At 44.6% G+C, this 21,897-nt stretch overlaps 3 protein-coding genes across 3 annotated transcripts in view; 2 read left to right on the top strand and 1 right to left on the bottom strand.

Moving 5' to 3' along the window:
* The window catches only part of tesk1b (testis associated actin remodelling kinase 1b), a 30,377-nt gene extending 17,880 nt beyond the window's left edge, over positions 1–12,497 (top strand). Inside the window, 10 exon segments of the mRNA XM_048236724.1 lie at positions 472–593; positions 2,414–2,462; positions 2,584–2,730; positions 2,903–2,985; positions 5,034–5,118; positions 5,776–5,859; positions 10,044–10,130; positions 10,447–10,546; positions 10,833–11,982; positions 11,984–12,497. Of these exon segments, the coding sequence (XP_048092681.1) occupies positions 472–593; positions 2,414–2,462; positions 2,584–2,730; positions 2,903–2,985; positions 5,034–5,118; positions 5,776–5,859; positions 10,044–10,130; positions 10,447–10,546; positions 10,833–11,982; positions 11,984–12,308 (2,232 nt within the window). The 3' untranslated portion in view covers positions 12,309–12,497.
* A 2,313-nt stretch (positions 12,498–14,810) lies between these two features.
* LOC125289925 lies at positions 14,811–17,953 on the top strand. The gene is made up of 4 exons (XM_048237033.1): positions 14,811–15,068; positions 15,635–15,791; positions 16,177–16,295; positions 16,690–17,953. Exons 1-4 carry the CDS (start codon positions 14,811–14,813, stop codon positions 17,194–17,196), a joined length of 1,041 nt encoding a protein of 346 aa, XP_048092990.1. The 3' UTR covers positions 17,197–17,953.
* Positions 17,954–18,395: 442 nt separating this feature from the next.
* Positions 18,396–21,897, bottom strand: part of pik3c3 (phosphatidylinositol 3-kinase, catalytic subunit type 3) — a 17,201-nt gene continuing 13,699 nt past the window's right edge. Inside the window, exons 22-26 of the mRNA XM_048237032.1 lie at positions 20,219–20,293; positions 19,884–20,052; positions 19,555–19,645; positions 18,980–19,105; positions 18,396–18,726 (exon numbers count right to left, since the gene is read on the bottom strand). Of these exons, the coding sequence (XP_048092989.1) occupies positions 18,712–18,726; positions 18,980–19,105; positions 19,555–19,645; positions 19,884–20,052; positions 20,219–20,293 (476 nt within the window). The 3' untranslated portion in view covers positions 18,396–18,711. The remainder of the gene's footprint in view (positions 18,727–18,979; positions 19,106–19,554; positions 19,646–19,883; positions 20,053–20,218; positions 20,294–21,897) is intronic.

Genomic DNA, 21,897 nt, shown 5'->3' with positions numbered 1-21,897 from the left:
GTACAACCACTTATTCACTTTAGTGCCCCTCATTCATTGCTTCATCCCAATGAAGACTAAAAGCTTGGGAAGCTATATGTTGGCAGTTCTTGGCGGAGGCAGGCATGTAAGTCATCACTTTCCACAATGAATTGCACCACTGTGAGAGGGAGAGTGTGGTGGCCTTTTTAAGCATGAAGTAAATACTTTAATCATGAGGGTTTTGATCAGATAAAGCGGCATGTAAAAGCAGACCTGTGTAAACTGTTGTCTCATGAAAGGTGCTCTCTGTTAAGTGTGGCGAGGGTGTGCGTGTGTGTGCGTGCGTGTGTGTGTGCGTGTGTGTGTGTGACCAACAGAGGCTCTCATGAAGAGGCTCTGAGAGTGAGAGCCAGTTAAGGTGTGTGTGTCTGTTTGGGGAGGAGTGGGCAGCTGAAGAGCCTCTCAGAGGAAAGCTGGTAATGACAGTAGCCCCCTTCATGCTCTGTTCAGGTGCAGCATAGGACAAGTGGTCAGGTGATGGCGTTGAAAATGAACACGATGGCCTCCAACAGAGCCAACATGCTGAAGGAGGTGCAGCTCATGAACCGCCTCTGCCACCCCAACATCCTCAGGTGAGTACGCTCAACTCGCATACTTAAACTTAGACATGCCAACCCAGCATCTTTAGGTGAGTATACTCACCTCACAGACTAACCCCCCCTCACCTCACACAACCACACCTCACCTCAACATTCTAACCCCAATCTCCTCTAGTGGTGAGTACACTCAACTTGCATACTTAGGCATTGCCAACCCAACTCTACTCACTACTGAAGTTCAAACATGCTGCTTCTGCATCCTAATGAGTATACTGCACTGGCTGTCACCTACATAAACATGCCCTCATTCTTATCTAATTAGACTGCCCACAGCACTCACATAGTTATACATGCTCCAAAATTTGCATTCCTAGAATCAAGATTCAACCACTACCATGTTTCTCCCCTAAACATTAGTGTGCAGAAATACTTACCACGTACTTCACACTTCCTGTTCAAATATTCCTCCACTACCTGTACTTTCTGCATGCCTGAGAGAATAGCACACTCGCTAGTATGTTTTATCAGTTAACAACACGCAAAGTGCAGAAAACAAGAATACCTTAACTGATTTCTCTATTTGAGAAATAATTTTGACTATCTAAATGTGACGTTTTCTATTTACCGGCATACATTTAAAGGAACCGTATGTAAGATAGTGGCCAAAACTGGTACTGCAATCACTTTCAAATTACTGTAGAGCTGTGTATCCCCTCCCCCTCCCCCCTGACTGGCAGAGCTGGCAACCAGGATGCTGAAACACTACTGACTTTGTGATTAGTAGATAGGTGGAGGGTGGCGCATCAGGCCAAAACACAACATGACGACATAAACATCAGTTGAGGGCTACAACTTCACTTTTTAAATGACAATATCCTGGCCGGACTACTGTTGTCAGTGATATAAGTATTTGAAATGAACATGATTTCTTAATGTCTAGTGACATATCAGGGCCATTTTATGATTAATTGAAAGACATTTCTTACATACGGCAAAAAAATGGCAAAAACCTTTGCGCAGTACTTGATGTCATTTCTTTTCCCTGGTAGGCTCTTCTCTTTCCATCCCAACTCCAATGCCTGAACAAGGTTGTGACTGAACTGTTTCATGGATCTCTCCACTTTGATGATGTGATTGTATTCTTATGTTTCAATAGGTTACTAATCATATTTGGCATATTTAATTCTGCTTGACGCAACTTGCCACACACTGGAGTTGCAAAATGTTTGGCATTGTTTCGGTACATTTCCCACCACATTGGCGTAGACAATAAAGAGAGCGACTGAGAAATGTCTGCAGAGCCATTAATCACCAAGTTGGTCATTAGTCACTGAACCGCTGTGTTTGGGAATGTGAGCAGTGCATTATGGTGTGTGTGTCTCTGTGTGTCTCTCTCTCTCTCTCTCTCTCTCTCTCTCGCCCGCCCGGCAATGCAAACATGTGCACCCATACTCTGAAAGTGTGTGTGTCATCAAGAGTGTGGAAAGTGTGATTGTGTGTAATGGAGAAATTGATTGTTCTGCTTTTAAAATGGGCATAGTGCCAGCTGTCAGTTCTCTTTGGCTTGCGAGGTGGTTTAAGTTTTTGACCAGCTGTGGCATGTGAGGAGACTCATTAAAACTTCAGAAATTGTGCTTCTTAGCACCCGCAGGGTATGTGTGTCGTTTCCCAATTTTACACACAGACACACACAGACACACACACACATGAGTGGTGGGATCCTGAAGGAACTTGTCACTGTTTTTTTTTTTTTTTTGTCAGCACAAGGCTGTGTGTGCATGTCTGTGTTTTGCTTTGAAACTGAGATGTCGGTGTGTGTGTGTGTGTGTGTGTGTCTTTGTTTCTCTGTGCAGGTTTGTGGGTGTGTGTGTTCATGAGGGCCACCTGCACGCTCTGACTGAGGTATTAACTCCTGACACACACCATCATTAAACACACACACTGACCATAACAGGTGTGTTGTGTTAGGTACACACCAAATGTAATTATTCTGGACACTAATATATATGTGTGTGTGTTGCAGTATATTAACGGGGGGAACTTGGAGCAGCTGTTGGACAGTGAGATAATGTTGCCATGGGCAACAAGGATCAACCTTGCGCTGGACATCAGCAAAGGTCTGCAGTACTTGCACAGTAAAGGAATATTTCACCGGGACCTGACGTCAAAGGTAGAGACACACACACACACACACACACACAGACATTCCTTCTCTTATCTGACAGGTTAAGGTATTTGACCTTTGCCCTACGGCTCTCTGCTTCTTTGTCTGCATGGTCGGCGTGTGTACATGTATACGTGTGTGTGTGTGTGTGTGTGTGTGTGTGTGTGTGTGCGTGTAGAACTGCCTGGTGCGCTGGGAGGCTGGCCTGTGCACTGCTGTGGTGGGGGACTTTGGTCTCGCTGAGAAGATTCCGGACTGCAGGTCAGTAAACTCCTCAATCCAATGCTCCTGATAAGATCCCCAATCAGATAGGTGACCTCGACACCCTTCTCATCCTCCTCCCTTTTCCTCTTTCTTATCCTTCACTCGCTCTAGCTGTTGCTCTCACACCCTCTCTAACTCCCCTTATCTGTGTGTTCATCTACACTGTGTCTTCAGTGTTCTCTATCTCCTACTCATACATCCCAGTACATTTGCACTCTGGGGTTTGGCTCGTTAGTTGTCCCCAATCTTCAGGGCAGACATTTCTACATTTGTGTGTTTGTGTAGGGAAGTCTGTGCGGTGTTATTTGTTTATGTAGGGAGAGATGGGAGGTGGGTGGGTGTGTAGCTTTCTAACATCCACCCCACTGTGTCTGTTTATGTTGCTGAGATTTCTGCTTAGGTCTTTTAAATCATCTCACACGTACACGTACACACCACACTAGTGTTGTAGTACTTGACAGCAATTGACAATATTTTTTACTTGGTCTCGCTTGGACATGGAGGACTCAAGGTTTTTCTAGGTATTTCTAGACCAGACGGCTATTTCACAATGTATTTGTTTTTTTTTTAACACAATACTGTGATTGGATGTAAAATTGAATTTCATCATTTGAAAGAGACGTTACTTTTCTTAACGGCTGTCCCCGCTCACCCTTCACATGCGTGCAGCTGACTACGGGACACAGGTGAAGATGAAGTAGAAGAAGCTGTTGTGTTCTGGGATCGAGCAGATGGGTGTCGGCCAAATCCTCTGGCATAAAAGTTGGCTCTGGTCTTGTGTTGGACTTGATTTGGTCTTAACTCTTGTCTTAGTCTTGATACTCTCTGGACTTGGTCAGGAGTTGGTCTTTGTTTAGTTGGTCTTGACTGCAACACACACACACACACTCACACACACTGACAATGTCTCTCCCTCACACTCATAAGCACACAGAGCTATCTCTCAGTCCCTTAAATGCCCAGAGCCATAATATTTCCACCCAACAGTGTGTGTATGTGCCATATGAAGGGCTCACGCACGCACACACACACTCAGGACCCCCTCCCAAAAGCGTCTGAAATACGTGACCCCTCCAGTGAGTGGAGCAGACGTGAGACGTGATCTGTGGCGTGAGTCAGCGAGGAGACCACAGAATCCCTGTCAGCCGTCTCACTTGCGTCTCGGTGCATCGCCAGGTGCTCACGTAATACTGGAATAGATCTCAAGATAGATTTCACCGTGAATAGACATGATGCCCGGAATGCTACCGGGGTGGGGGGGGGGTTATTTTAAAGTGCTCTTTGGGATTCGGTAGCACAATAGCCAGATGTTTGCATTTGAATAAGAATAGTTAGCTATTATGTGCTGTGTACAATTTGTTTGCATGCTCACACACACACACACACACACACACACACACACACACACACACAGCTGCTCTGAGACAACAGATGTTGTCAAAGCCGTGTGTGTGTGTGCACAGAAGTGGTGTGCTTCCACCCTCTGTTTGCAAACCCACACTTTGTGTGTGTGTGAGAGAAACAGAGAGAGAGAGAGAGAGAGAGAGAGATGGAGAGAGACTTGAGGGAAAGGAGGGGGTAGTGGGTAGATATACTGAGTTTTTTGGTAAGCTATCCAAATAAGGTCAAACTATTCCATCCCAAGCTCTCGCACTCTCTCCCTCGCTTTTTCTCTACTTCCCTAACCGTGTTTACACTGGGGGCTGTAATTCTGTCTGAGCTCTCTCTCTTCCCCCCTCCCTGTGTCTTGTGTCCTCGTCCATTGCTCTCTCTCCCTCTCCCTCTCCCTCTCTCCCTCTCCCTCCCTTGTGCCCCATGTCTCGTTCCATTTCTGTTGGAGATGACAGTGAGCATGCAGAAAGCCCCACGTTCCCAACTGCATACTTACCAGTACAAAAACAAATGTCACAATACTGAAGAGAGTGTTTCCTCTCCCTCTACCCCCCCCCCAGTCTCAAATCACTCAGTACTCGGCTCTGGCCTATTCCAGCACAGGCTGGTTCAGTGATGGTCTCAGAGCGTGTGTGTGTGTTTTCATTCCTCAGTGACTGCTCTAACAGGCTGGGCATCGTGGGCTCCCCCTACTGGATGGCACCAGAAGTGCTGCGAGGAGAGCCATACAATGAGAAGGTAGGCCACAACAATACCTCTCCACCATAATAGCCTTGCTCCAGCTGCCGGCCCAGTGCTAGCTAAGGCTATGGTCTGGCTTACTGGTGTTAATAGCCCAGTTGTTGACAGAGACTGGAATACAGTCTGAAAAGCCAGCAATTTGTTCTAGCAGTCCAAGTCTAACAGACTTTTATATATATACACACACACACACACACACGCACCAAAGGGGTCTAGGGCATAGATGGTAATTAAATTAGGGCTAGCAAGAAAATCAATCAGCGAATGATTTCTGTGGAATGCTGATGCATGACTTTGGCAACAGACACTCTGTTACACTGTCAGAATACTGGCAGGCAAAGTGTGCACTGTAAACACTAACTGCAGGTATGGTAAATGATTGGAGCTGAAGTGTTTAGTTCAGCATGAGCACATTATAAAGACTTTCAGAATACTGGCCTAAAGAGCACTTGAAACCAGCACACTTGCTGTTTAAACAATCACATGCTTTGTTACTAACGTACAGTACTGCATCCAGTTTCACAGATTCTGTGTAGAATGTGTGTGTTTTACATGTATGTTAAGTCAGATTGACCAGTGTGACTTGTGCATTGGGCCTATTCAGCCATCAATACAGTCTTTGAAGTGTGTGTTTGTGTTCCTTTTTCTATTCAGGTGGATGTCTTTGCATTCGGAATCATTCTCTGTGAGATCATTGGGCGAATCAAGGCTGATCCAGACTTCTTGCCTCGCACTGAGGTAAAATCGTTCCCTCTCTCGCACAAACACACACAAACACATGTGTACCGACTACAACATTATGTGTAATTGCCTTTAATAGTCTACACCAGGGCTTGAAAACGAAATTATTTTTCAAACGTTCCGTTCCGAACAGTTCAGGTAGGCCTATGTTTAACGTTTTCGTTCGCAAAATATCGTTCGTTCTTAAAGTTCCAGCAGTGTTTGGCGGGCCTATCAAGTCTATTTTTGTGGACTATACCTTAGAATAGACGTACTCATTATTTCCCCTTGATTTAGCCTATACCGTAGCTATACGTTTATATTTCCGCGATGGTATAAAAAAAAACATGAAACGCGATTTGGTATGGTATTACCCGACAAACACGGGACGTCCCCCGGACCTCATGCCGACATTCACAACGTCCCCGATTGGTCCCGAACGTCATGTTCTCTAGCGGACGTTCCGGTGACCTTATTGACGTCCGGAGCAAGTTATCGTTTGGTTATTGCGTGATGTCCGGTGCAGGACTTTCTGGGGACGTCACCGTCAGGTCCCTCGGATGACATTTGCATTTGGTCATTTCAAATGCCTCCTAAGGACCCGACAATAACGTTATACCGGGGATATGGGGGGGACGTTTGTTTATTCACACATGGCAGCAGAGTTGAGAGCGCTCTGGCTACCGCCTGCAGGACGGAGACATCACATCCATGCACGACTTCACGTTACACGTCTGGGGATGACTAAAGTATCTATCTATCTATCTAGTCTCTAACAGTAGCTGCATTAGCCTACCGTAGTCTAAGGCAACATATCATACAGTTTATGAAGTTGTGCGTCTATGAGCAAAGTAGAACCATATGTCTACTTTGCTCATAGACGCACAACTTCATAAACTGGGAAAAGGGTTAACGTTAAACTCAAAATGTATGTGCTACATAATTACATAATTCAGCATGTCTGAATTAAGATTTATATTTCCGCGATGGTAAAAAAAAAAAAAAAAAAACATGAAGGGCGATTTGGTATGGTATTACATCCTGTAAATCTCAGCGTTTATTTCATCCTGTAAATCTCAGGCTATTACGCATAGGCTACAAACAATTTCCAAATCGAGCTGGCCTAAGATCCGAAGTGGCAGACGGATAGGTTACATTACAACAGCAAGACAAAATATAGGCCTACACATTTGGACCAAAGGTCCATTTATTCTGTCTTTTTTTTCAAACTGCAGAAATCAAATTATTAGGCTGTTTGCCTACAATCAAACGAGTAGAACACTTAGGATATGCTTTTGTGAAATTTTATAAAATATATAGAGAACGAAAAAAAAACGTTATTAACGGTTTTGTGGATTTCAGAATAACGTTTCTGTTCCGGAACAGTTGAAGACCATTTTGTTTTCGTTTCCGCTCCTCGTAAAATTCCATTCGTTTTCGTTCCTTGAACCGGTTCGGAGCCCTGAGGGGTATTTCACAAAACCTAGATAAGGGATTAAGCTGGGATTTTTAGGTTATCCTGGATGAATTCAGCCTTGACTTGGTTTCACAAAAGAGATGGCACATAAGTTACCATGGGGATTTATTCTCTGCACCTAGCCTGGTCCCGACCAGGCTAACAATAAGCTAAGTTAATTCTAATGGTAATTATGTTGTCTTATTGGTTCAGCTAGCTGTCATTCACATCAGACCTCCGTGCTAATTTTTAAGGAGCTTTATTCCATTTATAAACTATTTGATAAATGTATTTGTTCGCAAAACAAAACAGATTGTCCGTCTACTACCATATGGTTATTATTTTAATTGTGATCGCCTTATAATTATTAACATAGGCCTAGAAAGCGCTCGCTACTGCAAAGAATGCACATAGTATGATTTACCTTAATATTATAGTTGAAAATACCTTCAAAAACTTGCCCCTCCACTTCCAATCAACTACAGTAGGCTATTCATCAAACGTTTATCAATAAAATAAGCAAACAATGAGTAGGCTACCTAGGCCTATGTTAATAATTATAAGGCTATCACAATTAAAATAATAACCATATGGTAGTAGACGGACGGGCAAGTTTTTGAAGGTATTTTCAACTATAATATTAAGGTAAATCATACTATGTGCGTTCTTTGCAGTGGCGAGCGCTTTCTTAATGATGTTGGGTGCCGAGACAAGGAAGCACTCGTACTGCATACGTAAATTTGCATTCAGTTGGTCTACCATGCCTACTTCTGCTGTTTTACAGAAATAGCCATGATTCCCCATGACGCTATTTTCCACGTCTTTTTTTTATTCCAACCGTGGGCACTTTGGAGCAGAAACGAGAACGCGCACACATCCTGAATTACATACACCTGGCTTGACATAGTCGCTCCTACTCATCCTGGATTGGCATTAGTGAAATGAGTTGAGCTAGGATGACCAGACAACGCTATGTCAAACCTCGCTTTATCACTTATCTTGGATGTCTTAATTCTGCCTTTGTGAAATACCCCTCTGGTCTACACAGACATAGCAGAGGTTATTTTGAGCCCATTTTGGCTGATTTTGTGCAGATAGCTCCACTTTCTATGGTGGGATTTGATATTGGATAAGGGAAATCATGTACACAGCACCCAGGAAGCAAATAAATTCTGGTACAGTTTTGGCATGTGTGTGTATGTGTGCAAAATGACCCCAAGTCAGGCTTCCTTAGCACCTCAGAGTGGTACCTGGTGCATGCTAGCATTGTGGGGCACTGGACATTCTACTAGTCATGCTAAGTGGATGGACTAGATGATTGATTCCTATCTACCAGGATTGGTGTCCAAATCATCCTGTAAAGGGAAAACATTTAGTATAAAGAAACCGATGGGGGTGCTGTGTGCATTCTGTACTTATCAGACTATAAAATTTAATAGAAGCAAATAATGTTGGATCATCTGGAAACTTTGTAGCAACTACACAATGGACATTCAGTACTGGTCAAAGTCGAGCCAATAAGTGGAGCAAGGCTGCTGTTCTGCCGTGCCGTCTGTGCATTAGCTGGATGAAATGAAACCCTGGCCTGATCCAGGACTGAGATGAACTTTATGGTTCTGTTTCAACTCTGCCCCTTGATAATACTGATCATAATCTCCAACTGATGTATGCAGGTTACATAATGAGCAAAGTGCCCATGCTTGGTAATGAACTAAAAATGATTCACCAAGTGCACCTTAAATGCATATAGCTTTGGGCTAAGGCCTGTACCCTCATTATCTTTCACATTTCAATCAGTATCAATACCGGTACACCAGTGCCCAACAGTACCCTTTTGTGTATACTTCACTCTGTCTAAATATGTAATAGTAACAGCTGGGTCATGACCAGAGAAATTGGTGGCTGCCAAGTTTAATCGGGCACAATTTTATATTTGTGACTCCATGGCAAAACCAGTCAGAAGCCGCACATTGCGGTTTTATTTTTAGATTTATGTCGATGTGGAATGTGTGTGCTAAAATGGTCAAATTTTAAAATTTTGGTATAATTTCAGTACACTGGGTCAGAAAAACAAAACTCGCAACAACGCCAAATGATGCAGTGGCCAAAAGTATATTACATCTGTAATGGTTTGCCACACTAGATCTCCTTGCTCACCCAAATGTGTCTCCGGTGCTGTAATTTGGCACGGGTTGATTTCATATGAAGCAGCAGTAGTAGGACCAATGTAATTCGGTGGATACAAATGAAAATACAGAGTTTGGTTTCACCACAGTGATCTCTGGTGGCCTTTCCCTGCCAATACCTCTTCCTGCCCCTCTAGCCAAGCATGTCTTACTGCGACCTGTAGGACGATGCAGTTGGACACCCATATCCAACTGTTATGTCAGAATACGATGCTCATCAGTCAACTTAACATCAATTCCTCGTCCATCTGCCAAAGGCAATGTGGATACACTGGCTGACAATGCAGATTACAAGTGAAGGGTTTCTGTTGGGCATCTGATCCTGCTTTAAGGTAACTGAGGGGAGTAGGCGGGGCATCATGACGTAGCAGTTGGATGTGGATATCCAGCTGTCCTTCGTACAGGTCGTAGCCAGGCTGGCTCTTTTCCCAAAGTCAAGCGATATAATTAATCTGTGTTGATCTCTATTGATTGAATGAATTAATGAATGATTGCTAAACACTAGCTCTGTGTGTGTTTGAAAATGGCTTTTTATTTGGTGTGATTGCTCACGTCTGCAGGACTTTGGGCTGGACGTGGCAGCGTTTGAACTTATGGTGGGGGACTGCCCACCAGGCTTCCTTGCCCTGGCTGTTGTCTGCTGCAGTGTAAGTCTCACTCACACAATCTCACACTCACACACACTCATTCACTCATTCACTCACTCAGACACTCACTCACACACAATCTGAATCCGATTCTCTCTCGGTCCTTATTAGTTAGCCTAGGAGTGCAAGTAAAGTCAACGTAAAATGAGGCCCAGTAATTAAAAAATATGAATATATATAATATATATATATATATATATATATATATATATATATATATATATATATATATATATATATATATATATAATATAATATAATTAAAAAATATGTAATGGAAATGGAGTGTGCTCCTCTCCTCCCTCTCTCCCCTCAGATGGATGCTCCAGGTCGTCCCTCGTTCTCCACGCTGGTGTGTGAGCTGGAAGAGCTGCAGGGGCAGGGGGAAGCTCGAGATGAGCTGCCTCATAAAGAGGGTGACGACGCCAAGACACACACACACACACACACACACACACACACACACACACAGGATGAACGCGTCCACTCCAGTGTTTTTTTTTTTTTTTGAACAATAAAAAAAAGTTTTGTAAATAACTGGTCTAACTGGTAAATGTGTATGGTATGTTGGTATATGGTCTACTGGTGTATTTTTGTTTTGTTGGGTGTTTGCTGTGTGTGATTTGTTGCCTTCAGCTTTCCAATCCTCCACTTCAGCCGTTTGTAAAGCAGTTTTTCCCCTCCTTCTCTGTCCTCCTTTAGCAGACGCTACAGCCTCTCTTGATCTCACCATGGAGAGGAGGCGGTCCCTCTGTTGCCCTGGTGACCCTCACCTGTCCTACAGCCAATCAGACATGCTGTCCCTGACCACACCCCCTCGACTGACCCAGCCCTCTCCCCAGACAGTACCCCTGACTCGGGTCAACCCCTTCTCCCAGAGAGAAGACTTGAAGGGGGGCCGGATCAAACTCTTCGACACGCCCAGCAAGTCTGTCATCTCGTTGACCTTTGACCTTCCTCCGCCCCCCGACCAGTCCGACCCGAGCCACTGTGGGCGAAACTCTGCGAGGGCCCACCGGCGCACCCAGTCGCTGCCGTGCAACCCCCCTCTTACCCTCCTGCCCAACGGGGCGCCGCCACCATGCCCCACCGAGAACAGGACGGGCGCTCCAAACAGTGACCGTGAGACGGACTCAGCAAACGAAAGCACTGCATGTGGCATCTTACCAGACAGAGTTGACGTGGACCCAGCCAGGCCTGTGGAGCGGTCTCCCCGTGTGGGGAAAGAGGCAGACGCTGAAAGTCCAGCTGTCCACGCCATACCCCATGGGATGGAGCTGGACTCGTGCGCTGACGACCCGCGCTCCAAGAGCTTAGCACTAGCGCTCATTAGCACCGTTGCAGATATACGTCACACGGCTGCTGCGGACCAAATCCAGGAGGCAGTGGCCGATGGGGAGACTCTGATTGGGGCAGTGGAAGACGTGGATCTAGGCAGCCCAGGAGGCATGGGAAAGGGGGGTGGGGAGCACGGAGAAAGGGAGGAGGGGACGAGTGCACAGGCCCCAGTGGACTCTGGCCTAGAGTTCCCCTCCCTGGAACTAGTGATGGAGGAGGAGGGGGAGGGAGAGGAGACTGACGTTTCTGGGGAGCCGATGGACTGCAGGGCCTCCCCTGAACCACCAGAGGGCACTGCTGACAAACAATTGCACCTGGACACTAGCACTACGTCCCGAACTCCAGGCGACCCTGAGAAGCAGCCTCCAAAAGACTGCAGTACTCCCTTTAAGGCACTAGAGGGTGCTGGTAGACCTTTGAATCTAGATGATAACATTCCTTTTGGCGCACTAGATAGTAGTGGAGTGGAGTCTCTCTCAAATGGTTGGAGTTCCCCCCTCTCCAATAGCCCTCCCTTCAGACACTCATGAGAACAACAACGGCCCAATCACACGGCCTGTGGGTTGGGGAGGTGGGACCAACGGCTACCACCCCACCCCCACGAGCAGCACCCAGACTCCGTTCGACAGTCCCTCACCTGAGTACGATGAGGTCATTTCCTGCCCCGGTTGCTGCCTGGCTGGTCTGAGACTGCCGTCACTCTGCATCCGCACGCCCACCTCCCGCTCCACGGCAGCCTATAAAAATCTCAACAGAGACGCCACAGCCAATCAGGGACTGCTCTGTCCAGCTCCGCCCACAAGTAAACGCCCAGCTCTGAATGCGCAGAAGAATGTGTGAGGGTGACTTTATGGACTTTAGTGAGCGCGCTGGTTTGAATTTATGTTGTACAGTCTGCATTTTCTTCTAAAGCACCTGCATTATAAATATTATTGAATTGTTTGTTTTTGTTTTTTGAGATGGGGAAAATTTATTTTGTTTTCATGACTGGATTGGATTGAATTGAATAAATAAAGAGACTTGACTTGCCTTCTTTAGAGTCGTTTTCTGCCTGAAAGCAATCCTCAGAAATGTGTGATTATTTGTGTTTGTGTGTGTTGTGTACATTCATTCATACATGTACATCATGATATGAAGATCTTACTCCATATAGTTTAAGCACAGAAGAAAAATTAAAATGTATTTTAAAATGTATTTTATATTCGATGAATGATTCAAAATTGAATATGGATACCAGCAGATGGTGATATCTGCTCCTTCATGTTAGATAGATAGATAGATAGATAGATAGATACTTTATTGATCCCCAGGGGAAATTCAAGAAACCTGTTTCTTCAAGTAATTAGTCATAATCGATGCATTCTTTCATTTCAACGGAACTCTCTAGTTTTAGTTTTGCACTGATTCACACCCCCCTGGGGTTTCCGTGTGTGTGTGTGTGTGTGTGTGTGCGCGGCGCGTGCGCACTCATGAGTATGAGTGGAGGTAGTGGTTTCCTAGGTTTCTGCTACACTGCTGCTGTGACTCAGACTGTCAGGTGTAGGCACACATTCACTGGAAGCCAATTTGCTTCAGTGGTCCTGGCATTGCCATGCTGACAAGGTTTGTCCAGATTGGGATTCTCTGGCTGAATCTGTCCTGGGCTTTATGCAACATAGGTGAGTGTGTGTGTGTGTGTGTGTTCACGTGCACTCATGTATAAGTTTATTTGGCTGATGAAACCATGCCACACGAAAATCAAATGCACCAAACCAAGCACATTAAATTGGCTTTAAGTTTGAAGATGTGATTTTCTTTGGATGCATTTTTAGTAAACACCTTGACTTGCTTAAGCTCTGTCTGTTCATAGTTGCAAGATAAAAGGACCAAGTGATTTGTTACGATGCTAATGATTCAGTAATAGGTCAAAGGTCAAAGGTTTGGCTAATTCCCCAGACCAGTTAAATTTGTCGTTTATCTGAAACTACACATGCCTTTGTGTATGCATGTTTGTGTGTTGCAGATCTGACTTTGGGTAAATGTGACACTCAGTTGAGTGTGCTGGATTTCTTTGTGCTTTTGCAGTGGAATTGCACTGGACTCATGCCAAATACCACCTTCAGAGTTGAAATCAAGATGCAAAAGTAAGAGAATGTGTAAAAAAAAAAAAAGCATAATTCCAGATCAGAACATAATGGAGGATGTGTGTGTTTATGATTTTTATCTCCAGACTGAAGGCATCTTTTGGGACAATAGAAAAATAATATAGACGCATATGCAAATTGGGGCAATCTGTGTGTGTGTCATCTGAAACTGTAAATGTCAAATGTCATATTGCATATACAGTACATTTAATCTGAAACAGACCTGGAAACGGTGTGTGTGTGTGTGTGTGTGTGTGTGTATATGAGAGAGAGAGACAGAGAGATGGGCAGTATCAATTGCTGACAATAGAAAGTAAAACTCAGTGGAGGGAAGTAAAGCGGCAGGGGCAAGACAGGAGGGCGGAGGCATTAGCCATGGAGAGATGGAAACGAAAGTGGGCTTATGAATAAAGGAGAGTAAGATAAGCAACAGAGATCCACAGGAGTGTGTGTGTGTTAATGAGGAAGTGAATGGACAAGAGGGCAGGGGAGAGAGAGCGGGTGTGTGATTGCTTTAAACTAGAGAAAGAGGGCAGTGAATGGGGAGGGGGGGCTGAGGTGGAGGATTGGAAGGCTGGAGGTAAACTCAGTCCATCAAGCCGGTGGGGCCTCACTTACAAACATACACACCCACACACTTACACACACACACATATACATAACTACAACCACTCTCACTTCACACCCACAAGATCAGAAAGATACACTTGACCACATTTACCAATTGGACATATTTCCAAAACTTTTTTTTTTTTCACTGTTCGCAAAAAATGCACTGGTGTTGACACGTTCATGTGTGTGTGTGTGTGTGTGTGTGTGTGTGTCCCAGTGAGTATCCCAGTGAGTCCTGGAGAACTGTGGCCCAGTGTGATAAGATCTCATCTTTGAGCTGCGACTTGTCTCGGGAGATCACTGAGATCACCCTCCACCACGTCCGGCTGGGAGTGGAGGAATGGCACGGGCACGTCCACTGGATGTGCAATCTTTCATATGACCTGAGTGATTATCTCCTCCTGCCTCTTTCTCCCTCATCACTCTCTCAATCCCTACCTCCCCCTCTCTATTACTGAATGATTTTTCTCTTTATTGTTGGGCACTGTTCTGTTGTGGTCTATAGTTCCACATGTATACACTGGGCCGTGCTGAACTTATTCTGTCCTCAGTCTTATGCTTTACCTGGAATTTTGCACTGAGGATTAATTCAATAGTGAGACAAACAATGAATGTTCTCTACTTTCACCCAGCCAACTGGCCAGATTTGGGAGCATTCAGTGCCCCCTCTCTGTCTTTGCGGGTTGAGGACCGTGGCAGAGATGTCTGGACACCGCATATTGTAGTGGAGGTCAAGTTTCCCTGTGCCCCTGAGGTCCTGTGTCAGGTCGATTCAGAAGGATGCTGCTCCGTGTTGTTTATACTGTCTGATATTAGCGCTGTCACGGTGACCCTGTTCAACAGACAGCGGCCGACGGAGAGGGAGGTAGGAACCAACGTTCACTCCAGCACCATTTCACTCACTCCCTCTCTGTCTCCATCTTTCACTCCGTGTCTGTCTGACATTCTCACTGTGCTTCACTTCATTTTAGAATTGCTATGGGAACAGCAATCAGCAATGTAATTACATTCAATCTGCTTTTATCTTATTTTACCTACTTGACAAAATTCTCTATTTTCTATCTCTCTAACACTTAATTTTTTTTTTTAAGCAAATTTCCATTTCATGTTGAAGCTCATCTTGCCACAAGAAGTTTGATATCCATTTCCGACTTATGCAGTGGAGCTTCTTCTTATTGGCTTCTGTGTATGCTTATGTGGATGTTTATGGATCTTTGCTGACACTTTTTTTGTCCAAAGCAGCTTACCATGACATCAATAAACAGTTAAAATAAACAATTTAAAATAATCAGTTTAAAGTAAAGTAACACCTAAAAATAGTAATTTAGTAAGTAAATAAATAAAAGAATGAATTAGTTAGGTACAAGGTAAACAGGTGAGTCATACCTACCCTGCAGCATCTTCTACTGTGCTCGCTCGTTCTCTCTTCAGACCCGCACCGGATCCGTGAGCTATGAGGACGAGGACAAGGAGTTCAGTGTAGAATTTGGAGGCCTGGTTCCAGGTCAGGAGTATTGTGTTGTGGCCACCTTCAGATCCTCTGCCACCTCTCAGCCGGTCTGCCAACAGCTAAACACACTTCCTGTAGGTAAGCAGGAAAAAACAGGGAACCTACAGGAAATATGATCATTACAGTAATTTCAGATGTATGAACCACACCGTTTGAATTCCCATGAATAGCCCATAACAGTTGTATGAGCCTCAAGCTGAGGACATTACAGACAGTAATTGTGGTACTAAATGCACACGCCAAAACATGCTATTTATCCATAGTAAAGTGCATAGGAAATTACTAAAAACACAAGCAAATGTTATTTTTCCATTGTAAAAAACATGAAAGGTTTATTCAAATAACAATATCAATCTCATAGGAATCGCAGTGAATACTATAATGATATCAATCTCATAAGAAACACAGTGAATAATATTGTTTGTAATTGTATCTCTTTGCTGGCTTGTGTGTGTCTAACCAGACCTGAGGCCCATATTGCTGGGTACTGCATTGAGCGTTTGTTTCTTCATACCCCTTGTGGTTGCATACCTGAAGAGACGAAAAACACACACATCAGAGTACCGCCTCCCACGATCACTGGTAGTCACACACACACAATAACCTGATAACTGATATGATCGCACACCCATACCAGACAGGAACACATTCACTATATTGATATTAGTGTGTTTTGCACATCTAGGCAGGTAGACACTTAATTGAACGTTTGGCATCCTGTGGCATATAAGACACACAAAACACACATAAACCATGGAACACTAGTCTTCCTACCAGTCCTAGTCACTATGGAGAATCTTGTGTCAGTTTAGGTAAGAACACACACACACACACACACACACACACACATATAAAGTGAGTGATCACATAATTTACAAATGACAACAGCCAAGAATGCATCACAACAGTTACTTTTTTGCATATATGTGTATGTGCATATGTACATGTGCAGATACATGCATGTGTGTGTCTCCAGGCAGGTCTCCTTGAGCCCGCGTCCGGCCTTCCCGTCCCTGTTGTGGCTGCTGGCGTGCTGTCTGCCAAGGACAGCCCCTCCATCATCTCCCTCTGCAGCTGTGACTTCCAGCCCACCGCCACCCAGCTCCCAGCACCCAGCCCAGGCCAGCACCAGTACTACTCCAGCGCCTTCCCCAAGCACCCTCCCTGGGACGCACGTGGCTCTGGAAGTGGGGGGTCTGTGCCTGAAGGCCTGGAGGTCCCTCAGACCCCCCTGTTTCGAAAGGGCAGCTGGGACTCCGAGGTGCAGACAGACAGGGGACCCCAACATGGGGAAGGGTTCACGTCTCTCCTAGATGGTGTAGGGATCCCGCTTAGCTCTCTGAGACTGGGGATGGGTGAGGAGGGGGACTGGGTTTACCTCCACGAAGGATTAATGGTACAGTCCGGATGTGAGATTTCCACTAGGAAGGACGAAGTTGATATGTACCATGGAGAAATGGAGGGGGTGGGGGACATTTCCTAGGTGAACCTAATCTACTCTAGATGTGATCGAAGCTGATGTGTAGGGACTAGCTGGATGAATGTCTCCCTTTGTTGTAATTATTCAACAGCAAAATGCTCCTCAGTGGAAAAATACAAATGTGCAAATCACAAGCAGAAATTTTCTGGGAAATGACGCGGATCCCAACTACAAGCTAAATTAAATAATGGGGAGTACGGGCAACTTGAAGACATTAATCAACAAGTCGGAAGCCACCCCTGCAGAAGAAAGTGTTAATGCTTGATTTGCTTTCAGCTGGAGATGAACAACACCTATCGTGAGGAGCAGAAGCGTTCACTGGGGTGGAAATCCAAACCACAGAGCTAGCTGTGGCCGGGCTCGCTGATGTGAGTGTGTGAGGGGAGAAAATGTTTGTGTGAGCATGTGCTCAACTTGCAGTTTTTTTTTGTGTGTGGGAGAAAAAGTCATGGTTGGCATTGTATAGTGATGAGCTGACCTTTAAAAAGTGCCATATTGGTCACTATTGATTCATATCCACTAATGACTAGCCATTTAAAAAACAAAAGGTGGAAAAACCTTAAATGTCAGGTTCTTGTTGACAGCTTTCATAGCAACGGAATAGGGTTACACACGGCTCAAAAAACTTAACCACATGCCCAAACAGAACAGAAGTGAGAGAGCCAGGGTGTCATTGCACTCTAGCCACAATGCACAGGCCATGAAACCATGGTGACAAGTCCTCTTCAAATGAATTCTATACAGCGTGTGGCTAACCACCTAAGGCTCATCGAGGTGTTTTTTTCTCATCCTGTCAAGATTGTTTTGACACATTTTTATTATTATTCTCTGATTTCAGTTCAGATTTCAACATCTCTAAGATGATAAAATATTAATCTTAAATATTAGGCTATTTTAGAAAATGTTTATATTCAGGGTATTTCTGAAGTTATTTTAGAATGATTTCAGATGACAGAAAAAAAAATTTGCAGAGGCACTCTGAGGCATATTTAAGTACATCTGTGTTTAAAAAACCCAATTTGTAAAACTTTCTTACTAAAAGTCTTTTGACATTTGCAGTATGCTTTTGTCTTTTAATAAGTTGTCAAATTATCAGTGTGGAAAAATATTTACACTTAATATTAACTCCCAAACCTAATTATTTACGTGTGTTCTCTTGAGTTCTACACCACCTTTTGTACTCCTCACGCCCCATAACACGCTTGTCTCCACAGTCTTTTTATTTGGCTGTTCTTTGTGCATAAACAGTTTCATACAGGTTTTTTATATTACAAATTTATCCTATGTACAAAAACACTCAGAAGCAGTCAGGGCACTGTTAGTGTGTGTGTGTGAGAGAGAGAGACCGAGAGATATCCTCAGGTTCAAGTTGGCAGTCCACACTTCTTCATTGGATCTTGGCACGGTGGCTCTCGTTTGCCTTCTTCCTCTATTTCATTTGTTCGTTCATGATTGCAGTGAGTTCTTCTGTTGCTATAGAAGCAGCTGTCAATTAGCCCGAATCAGGCGGAGTCCTGCTCATCTACGCCAGTACTGTTGAACAGACACACAGACACAAACATTTTTGAAACACACTTTAAACATCAAAGTCTTTATTGTTGTTTTAGGTGCACTGTAGCACTTTGAGGTCATTGAGTTGATGTAAAGTGTGTTATAAATAAAAATGATTTATCAACATCAGCAGAACACATTGTCCACATGAGAGAAAGGAACTTTAACTACAAGGTTTACACTCTTGAGCAGTAACTTGCAGATTTTTGGCAACAAACACATGCAAGCTCCATACCTGGGCAAATTTGTGAATCTGCTCGACCACTGCCGCAAACAGCGCCCCCACACTCTCATCAATCAAGCTCTGCATGTAGTGCACTGCCTCCTCATCAGAAAGGTCCAATCGGAACTTGTCTTGAACCTGATATCAGAGCCCAGAAGGTCAGGTCACATATCACACACTCATATGATGTTCTAGAGCTGTTTACAGTTCATTTTAACTATTGTATTGTTATATTTGTAAGTTGCTTTGGACAAAAGCATCTGCTAAATAAATATAAACATGTTTGTTCAGTTAAAAATTAAAATCGAGTCATGTATGCTCTCAGTCTTGTTTACATTTGAACACAAATGCAACAGAGCCTACACACAAGAGAGCGAGAAGACTTTTATGCTCTATGATCTATGAGTTCAAAGTATCAGTCTCTTAACAGAGCTGTTAGTTAAATCCTGGGGGGGGGGGGGGGGCTTTCATTTACATAGGTTAAAGGTGAGTCACACACAATCACCACCACAGACAACCACACGTATGCAGTAATTCTCACAACTTCTCTGCAGGCAAGCAAGATAAAAACTCAAATGCCAACTCACTTTTCTCACGGTCTTGTCAGGCTCCAGTGCAATGTCAGGGATGTTGGCGTCCACCATGAGAGAGAACAGATTCAGGATCAGGTTGGAGTATCTGTAATGACACACCAAAAACATTGAGCCTGTGTGAGTGTGGATGTTCCCTTTGGAGGTCTAGGAAGGCAGCGTAACACTGATTCAAATTCAAATTGTAATTCTACATCCTGTTTTTGACCTCAATTCAAATTCAGGAATTGCATTGGAATTTAGGAGTCATTCTCAATTCAATTTAAAAATTTGGCACAAGCCTGGTGCATATGTGAGTTACCTGCGCAGGTGCGTATGTGAGTTACCTGCGCAGGTGTAGGAAGGCGGTGTAGCACTGCTTCCTGAACTCCTGGTACTGCTCGCTCTGCATGCCCCCCATGCCCTCCACCATCTCCTTACTCAGCTTCATGGGAGGGGGCAGAGGCTTGGGGTCACGGCCCAGGATGTAGCCAAAGTCAATGTGGAACAGCTTTCCTGAGAGAGACGGAGAGAGGCTGTTAAGAGAGAGTTTACAAAAAAAATATGTGTACTTGTGGAAAGACACTGATGTGTTTTTTTAAGTTGATAAAACCACTTGAGGAAGGATATTCATTCCTGTGTGTGTAAAAGAGATGTGTGTGTGTGTTCAGGAGTGTGTTACCTGTTTTAGTGAGCAGCAGGTTGTCCAAGTGTCTGTCTCCCACACCCAGGATGTACGTAATCACACAGTAGCCCGCTGTGGACACACAGGCCCCATTAGGCCACAAGCAACAAAAAAAACACATACACACAATACATTCAGTACTCACTCACTCTCTCGCACACACACACACACACACACACACAATACATTCAGTACTCACTCACACACACACAATACATTCAGCACGCACGCACGCACACACACACTCACACACACACACACAATACATTCAGCACGCACGCACGCACACACCTCACCACTCACTCACACACACACACACACACAATGCATTCAGCACGCACTCACTCACTCACTCACACACACTCACTCACACACACACACACACAATACATTCAGCACGCACGCACGCACACACTCACTCACTCACTCACACACAATACATTCAGCACGCACACTCACTCGCTCACTCGCTCACACACTCACTCACTCACACACACACACACACAATACATTCAGCACGCACGCACGCACACACTCACTCACTCACACACAATACATTCAGCACGCACACTCGCTCACTCACTCACCATTCAGCACTCACTCACTCACACACACACAATACATTCAGCACTCATTCAGCACTCACTCACTCACACACACACACACACAATACATTCAGCACTCACACAATACATTCAGCACTCACTCACTCACACACAATACATTCAGCACTCACTCACTCACTCACTCACTCACCTCACTCACAATACATTCAGCACTCACTCACTCACCACACACACTCAATACATTCAGCACTCACTCACTCACTCACACACACACACAATACATTCAGCACTCACACACACACACACATTCCAGCACTCACTCACACACACACACAATACATTCAGCACTCACTCACACACCCACACAATACATTCAGCACTCACTCACTCACAATACATTCAGCACACACACACAATACATTCAGCACTTCCACTCACTTCACTCACCACCAATACACTCACCACTCACTCACCAACTCTCACACACACACTCACCAGCACTCACCACTCACTCACACACACACACAATACATTCAGCACTCACTCACTCACACACACACAATACATTCAGCACTCACTCACACACACACACACACAATACATTCAGCACTCACACACACACAATACATTCAGCACTCACTCACACACACACAATACATTTAGTACCACCACTCACTCACACTCACCCACCACTCACTCACATTCAGCACTCACTCACCTCACAACTCACTACATTCAGCACTCACCTCACTCACTCACTCACACACACACACACAATACATTCAGCACTCCACTCACTCACTCACTCTACATTCAGCACTCACTCACTCACTCACTCACACACACACAATACATTCAGCACTCACTCACCACAATACATTCAGCACTCACTCACTCACTCACTCCACCACTCACTCACTCTACATTCAGCACTCACTCACTCACTCACTCACAATACATTCAGCACTCCACTCACCACCTCCACCACACACACACCACACTCACTCACCACCACCAATACATTCAGCACCCCACTACTCACCACTCACCACCACCACTCCCTCACCTCACCACCACCACCACCACCACCTCACCACCACCACCACTACA

The sequence above is a fragment of the Alosa alosa genome, chromosome 24, assembly GCF_017589495.1.
Source record: "Alosa alosa isolate M-15738 ecotype Scorff River chromosome 24, AALO_Geno_1.1, whole genome shotgun sequence".
NCBI lineage: Eukaryota > Metazoa > Chordata > Actinopteri > Clupeiformes > Clupeidae > Alosa > Alosa alosa.
The sequence above is the reverse complement of the archived record's forward strand: the minus strand, read 5'-3'. Positions and strand labels throughout refer to the sequence as shown.